This window comes from Apteryx rowi, unplaced genomic scaffold, assembly GCF_003343035.1.
Source record: "Apteryx rowi isolate R43461 unplaced genomic scaffold, aptRow1 scaffold_1381, whole genome shotgun sequence".
NCBI lineage: Eukaryota > Metazoa > Chordata > Aves > Apterygiformes > Apterygidae > Apteryx > Apteryx rowi.
Genome location: NW_020447621.1, coordinates 48,877 through 55,148, shown reverse-complemented (window position 1 = coordinate 55,148; position 6,272 = coordinate 48,877). Strand labels below are relative to the sequence as shown.

At 56.3% G+C, this 6,272-nt stretch overlaps 2 protein-coding genes across 7 annotated transcripts in view; both read left to right on the top strand.

The window, feature by feature from the left end:
• PRIM1 (DNA primase subunit 1) overlaps positions 1 to 954 on the top strand; it is a gene marked incomplete at its 5' end in the record, with an annotated part of 3,932 nt that extends 2,978 nt beyond the window's left edge. Inside the window, one exon of the mRNA XM_026057322.1 lies at positions 929 to 954. Within this exon, the coding sequence (XP_025913107.1) occupies positions 929 to 954 (26 nt within the window). The remainder of the gene's footprint in view (positions 1 to 928) is intronic.
• NACA (nascent polypeptide associated complex subunit alpha) overlaps positions 925 to 6,272 on the top strand; it is a 12,952-nt gene continuing 7,604 nt past the window's right edge. The window contains exons 1-2 of one of the 6 annotated variants that reach the window (XM_026057329.1): positions 925 to 1,076; positions 3,244 to 3,300. In XM_026057329.1, coding sequence (XP_025913114.1) covers positions 1,070 to 1,076; positions 3,244 to 3,300 — 64 coding nt within the window. In that variant the 5' untranslated portion in view covers positions 925 to 1,069. Of the gene's footprint in view, positions 1,077 to 2,926; positions 3,081 to 3,243; positions 3,301 to 4,797 lie in introns of those variants that run through there. The other 5 variants (XM_026057328.1, XM_026057330.1, XM_026057325.1 and 2 more) reach the window with 5 other exon arrangements.

Genomic DNA, 6,272 nt, shown 5'->3' with positions numbered 1-6,272 from the left:
CAAGGCTCTGGGGCGAGTACGCGTTGGGCATCGCTAGCCGCAGAGCACCAGCTTGCTGCCGGTCGGGTGCCATCCTGACTGCTGTGGTCACTGCGTGAGATCTGTTCATGAGTCTCGGTCCCTCTGACKGAGTGACGTGCTGGTTGTCTGCTTCACAGCTTTGGTGCCGTTCTGCTCTGTCTTAGTATTTTTTTCTCTGTTATATCCAAAAGAAATCTGTATGTGGTTTTGTCCAGGTGTTTCAGCTTCCTAGCTAAAAAGGTCTTGCACAATGTTTACAGGAACCTGTTCTCACCTGAATCATGTTTTTTGTAGCCTGCTTTCATCTCCCAAAATACTGGGAAAAGTATTACGTCCTCTACTTTTTCCTTGTACTTTAATGGGGAATGTATGTAACCAGTTTAGAATCCCATTCCATAATCAATATTCCCGTAACAGATTTGAGTCTTAAAACAGCTGGAGGGAGGGTAACAGTTTTTACCAAGAGGACAGTATAGTTTTGAAATCACTAGGATTATTATTAGGGATGTGTAGAAACAAAAATCCCTTTAAACTCTAAAATTGGTTAGATTTCTAGGTTCTCTTTGGTAGGGTTTGGCTAAATTCCAGCAAAGAAGACATGGGCTGCTTCATGGCTCCAGTCGGAAGGTTACAGCGGGGTATGGCACTCACCAGCCATCGTGCTTGGCCTTGACACACAGCTGATGAATGTGCTGTTAAGAACGCATCACCCTGTCCTTGGGGAGGGGAGGATTAGAGCTGTGAGTCAGTGCAGCTTAAAAAAACAACCCGGGCAACCTGCTTGTATTTCGCAGTGTGCGTTTTTGTACGTGTGCCGCTGTGTGCGGGGGGAGGAGGGGCACGGGAACGTGGATTTCTGAACTGTTCTCACACCCCCTGTATATTGTGCTTCTTAACTCTTTTGAAGGTTTCCTGGATGCTGTGATCCAGTGAACAAATAGTCTGCCCTTGTTTGCTGCGTTTCTGCCTCGAGGCTCAGGGACACACTGCATGAATATGTGACTGGGCCTGGTCACCTGGCCTGAGGCATGGGGGAGCCGCACGGTGCATGACGGGTAAATGGGGGATCTGTCCAGAGCGCGTGCGAGTTGGATCCGGGGACTGCAGGGAAAGTTGAGGCTTCTCGAATGATCAGATACTGCTGCCAGAGAGGTTTTATTAAGAGGAAGCGGCCTGGTAGCTTCTGGTGCAGATTTAAATGACAGCTGTTGGTATGACAACTGTACTGTTGGATACGAGGGGCAGCTGTTGCTTTTTAAGATCTGCTCAGGCGTAGCTGGGATTCCTGAGGTTTGGTCCCTTTCCGGTGCTCTTGTATCCCTTGCCTTTTCCCAGGGCAGTTTTTCTCTAGGTCTTAGGTGATAACTTGCCCCTTTTCTCCTCTCAGTTCTTGGCTTCTCTTGGGTCTCTAACAACTTCATGGCGTACCTAAAGGTCAGTAGATCTTGGCCATGGGTAGCGTGTACTGAACAGCAACAGCATTAAAGTACCTGCTCCCCCAACCCCTGGGGAAGCGAGCGGGGCTCTCGAGGAGTGACACTGGCAGGTGAAGAGGCCAGAGGAGCTGCGGCGGCAGGGAGGGCTCGCAGGCTGGGGCTGTAAAGTCTGAGGCTGCTCAGGAGCCGTCAGGTAGGTCTCCATTAACAGGGTGGAGATGGAAGGGGGGTGTGTGTGTGTCTGAAGAGTTGCTGTATTTATCTCATCTCTGCTGAGCAGGCTGTTCTGAGATCCGGCAGGGCACAAAAGGAGCTGGCGCTTGGAGAGTGCTGATGCAGGGTAACAGTCTTGCTGTGGGTGGGAGTCTTCAGACGGTTTCCTTTGACATTTAGCTTATTTCTTGGAGGTTAGTTGGTCCRTGGAAAGTGTTTAATGCTCAGCACTGTAGTCTGCAGTCCAGGGCTTCAGCCGTTCACATGTATGCAGCCTGGCCTTAAGAGGCTTTGCAGCCTCGTTAATTTAAGCATCCCTTAAGAAATGATATGTGCTTTTTGAGAGCCCTGCATCTCACCTTGGTCTGTGGAGGTGGCCGCCAGAGTGGTGGAGTTGTCGCTGGAGAACAAGCAATGATTTGGAAACATCTTACTTATCTGAGGGATGGTCTCAAACGGTGATCTCTGTGGTGCAAGTGGAAAAGGAACAGGGAGATCTGGCAGGGATGGGGAGGAGTTTCAGTAGAGAACGTTTTTGTCTTTCTGGCTTGTTTTGTGAAAGGCTTGGGACCAGCTCAACTTTTGGCCAAGTTGCATCGCTTCTTTTTGAAGTGCCACTAGATGTCCTCTCTGGAGCAGGAAGTGTCCTGATGTGTGCTGGGCCTTACTGGCCTTCAGCACAAGACACTGACTTCCAGCACTCGTTAACTAGCTGCCCAGCTCTAGTCCAGTGTCTGTCTCTTCCCACCATCCTATATTTTGGAATAGGTTGGGAAAAATGAGGCCTTAGGAACATGTTTTGGGCTACTGTCCCTGGAGAAGAGAAAGCGATCTCATCTACAGAGGGAGGTGCTCTCTTTAACACATGTATTAATGACAGCAGAGAGGTGAGGACTTGAGTCTCTGCCTAGCCCCAATCCTAATTTGGGAAAGACCAAGAAGGAGCAGTGGACAGACAGACAGTTTGCCCTGTCTTGGGTAGGCAGGTGACCTGTGTAAAGGGGCTTTTGTGCCACTGTGTTTGTGTCCTTCCTGTTGGATGCAGCTAAAGCAAATGAGAGCCAGTGCCCTGAACTGAAGTAGGGAGGAAATTTATTGCTTCCTTACGTGACTGGATCTTTGAACTGGATCGTGATTTGAGCTCATCAGATGTTGGTGTGGCTGCTCCTCGGCAGCAGGCCTGGCTCTGTTCCCCAGGGCCCTTTCTGTCCCTGCCATCCTGCTCTCTTGACAGACGTGCTGGGACGCGCTGCCTCCTGGGTTTGGGGTTAATGCAGAGCTTGGGGCTGAAGTTACCGGAAGGGTGGATGTGTGGCTCTGCCGGTTCTGCTCTCCTGACCTGCAGCGTTGCCTGTTACACTGGTCAGACCAGCGCTGTCATCCTTGGCTCTCACAGTGCCTCTTCCCTGAGTGAGTTCCCTTTGGTTGTGCTGCTGCTGAGTTTAGTCTTTGATATTACGAATGCCAGGGCTTTCAAAGCACTGACTTGAGCTGGGAGCGAGCCAAGGAAACTAGATGGTGAGCGATCCCAGTTGGCAGGACTTGTCTTAATAATCTGTTCTCACTTGTTCAGCTCCAGCTGTCCTTCCTCCYGCAGCCCCTGGTACTGCACCTCCTGTCGAAGCACCAGGTATTCCGGATCCCTCCTCAGTAACACCTCGTGTGTCTCATTAACAATAGTTTGCTGTTCTGGATGGTTGCAGTTACATTAACCCTAACACTTTGCAAGGGGGAGCGTGGATCGCTGTGTGGGAGCCAGGACGCCGGGGTCCTGCCCCTGCGCTGCTGCTGGCTCAGCGCGGGTGAGTCACGCCATTCCTCTGTGCCTCGGTTTCCTCATCAGCAGAGGAGCATCTGCCTCACGGGAGGGTCTGCATGTGCGGCGCACCAGGGATGAGGGGAAAGGGGCTGCTCTCTCAGTTAGAGCCTGCCTGCGAGAGCGCTCCTGCAACAGTCAAGCACTCAAATGTGTTAAATTTGATAACAGTTCCTTCCTGCTCTTGGGTGGTGATGCGTCATCCTTGCTGCACCTGCCAGCCTGGGGTGCGACTCCCCAGGTTTTGGGAGCAGCGTTGGCAGTTTGGCTGGGCCCCAAGGGCTCCGTGCCCGAGGGAAGGTTAATGCAGCCCCTTTAGTAGGGTGTGCCGTGCGCAGAGCTGACAGCGAAGTCTCCACGCGCCTGCCCCATTGGGTCCTGCTGTGCCCGGCCTGCTGGGGCCTCCTGGCTCTTCAGATGCTGCCTCCTTGTACGCAGGGGGTCTGAGCAGAGCTGCACTAGACGGGGGAAGTTTGGGGCAGCATTACTGGTTCTGTTTCTTTACCTCTAAGAGGGCACTTGTACCCCATCAGCTCATGTGCAGGCATGCTGGCACAACGTTCTCTGTAAAATCGTTTTTAATTTCTAGAGGCAAGTGAACATCACAGTGCGCTTTGGGTCTGGTAGGCCAGGCACACTTTTATCTGCTGCTCTAGAAGCTGAGCACGAAGTCTAGGTGCAAGGCCAACTGCCCCGCTGATTTCCAGCACACTGCTGTAGGTAGAGCTGTCTGCATTCCAGATCTTTCCCTGAGCCAAGGATTATTTCCTTAGGTTTATGGGCTGGAGAGTGTGCTAGAGCAGAGTGCTTCACCTGTGTGATGGGAAGACAGTGGCTCTTAGTCCTTGAGCCCTCAGGGCCTGTGTGCATGGGGGGGCTTGACCAGGAGAGCCCGGGTGTCTGTGCATGTGAAAAGCCTCTCGCTTGTCACTGTCCTGGAGTTGGCGGCGTGGGAAGTGTTTGCAGAGCGCCCCAGTGTGCCACATGCAGTGGCCTGGTGAGCTCCGGGTCAGGATGGGGCCGGAGGACCAGCTGCGTTCGGTGCGGGTGTCCTTTGCGATAACTCTCACCTTTCTCCTGTCCTGCCTTTGGTTTCTTTTTCTCATCAGTTCACTTTGTTTCTCTCCTTTAGCTGTTCTTCATGCTGCTCATTCCCCAGCTCTGACTCCTTCTCCGTGCCCTGCAGCTGCCGCAGGCCCTGCTGGCCTGGCTCCCTCGGCAGGGCAGCCCACCCCTGCCACGGCCCTGCCTGCCCCTGCCTGCCCCCCAGCCCCTGCACCAGCCCCTCCTGCCCCCCTGTCCCCCCCTGTGGTCCCAGCTGCAGTGATGCCTGTGTTTTCTGTTCCCCCACAGCTCCCTGCCCCAGCCCCACAGGTCCCAGTTACTTCTTCCCCTTCCTCTCCTCCAGCCTTGGCTCCACAGTCCCCGACCGGTTTTGCAGCCCCAGGATCTCCAGGGCCTGCTGCTGCCCCAGTTGCCTCAGCAGCTCTGGGACTCCCAGCCCCAGTGTCTCCTGCTGCGGCTGCTGGTCCTGCCCCGGTGACACCAGCTCCCTTCACCGCCCCCCCTCTCACTGCTGTTTCCCCCCTAAGCCCTGGTTCTCCCCCAGCTGCTCTCACTTCTGTGAAAGCTGCTCCGTTTGCTGCCCCTCTGAGCCCTGCTGGAGCTGCTGCCCGGGCGCCTCTCCCTGCTCCTTCCTCAGCATCTCCCAGCAGCCCAGGCGCTGCCCCGGCTACTCTCCTGGTGGCCCCTTCCTGTCCCCTCGTGGCGCCGTCTGCAACGGCATCTCCCCTGGGAGCAGGTCCCGTCTTCCTGCCAGCTTCAGCTGCTCTTCCTGCAGCCGTGGCTTGTCCTCAGACCCCAGGCTCCCCCCCTGTTGCGGCCCCTCTCTGTCCTTTCATGGCACCAGCCGCCATCGCTCCGGCTTGCGCCCCTGCAGCGCCAGCCCCTCCYGGGAGCCCTGCCTCTCTCCCTTTGGCTTCTGCTTTGGCCGCGGCCTCTCCCCGAGCCCCAACCCCGGACTCTCCCCTGCCCCCTCTCATTCCTCCCGAGTGCCCAGCTCTGGCGGGTGCCATCCCTCCACCTGCCTTCCTGGCTTCCCCCGTGGTGCTGGTCCCTTCCTCACCCCCAGCCCCTTKGATGCCGGCTGGGATGTCACCTGGCAGCCCTGCTGCTGCCCCACAGGGCCCAGCACCTTCTGTGGCCCGGATTTGTCCTGCAGGCCCTGCCTCTCCCCTGGCAGCCCCTGCTGCTGCTGGTTCTCCTCCCGCAGCACCAGCTTTGGCAGGTCCTGCTTCTCCACCGGCTCCTGTCACCCCTCCGGCAGGCAAAGCCTCCCCTGCAGGCCCAGCCTTTCCCCTGGCAGCCCCAGCTGCTTCCCCTGTTGCTGACACAGCACCAGCCATGGGAGCCCCAGTCCCTCCCCCTGTGGCCAGGAGACCTCCTGGGAGCCCAGACCCTCAGGCAGTGCCTGCTGCTGCTGTTGTGGCAGCTCCGGTCGCTCCTGCACTGTCCAAAACCTCTCCAGGAGCTGCCGCATCTGCCCCGGGGAAACCAGCTCCGGCAAGTCTTGTCTCCCTGCCAGCAGCTCCTGTGGCTGCTGCCCCATCTGCTCCCTCAGCCCCTGCTGCCTCCTTGCCCATCACACCAGTAATGGCAGCTCCAGCCACCCCTCCAGCAGCCAAATCTCCTCCCGCGAGTCCTGTCACTGCCCCATCTCCTCCTTCCACCCCAGCTTCACCAGGGCTGGCAGCTCCTGCTGCCCCTCCAGCAGCTAAATCACCTCC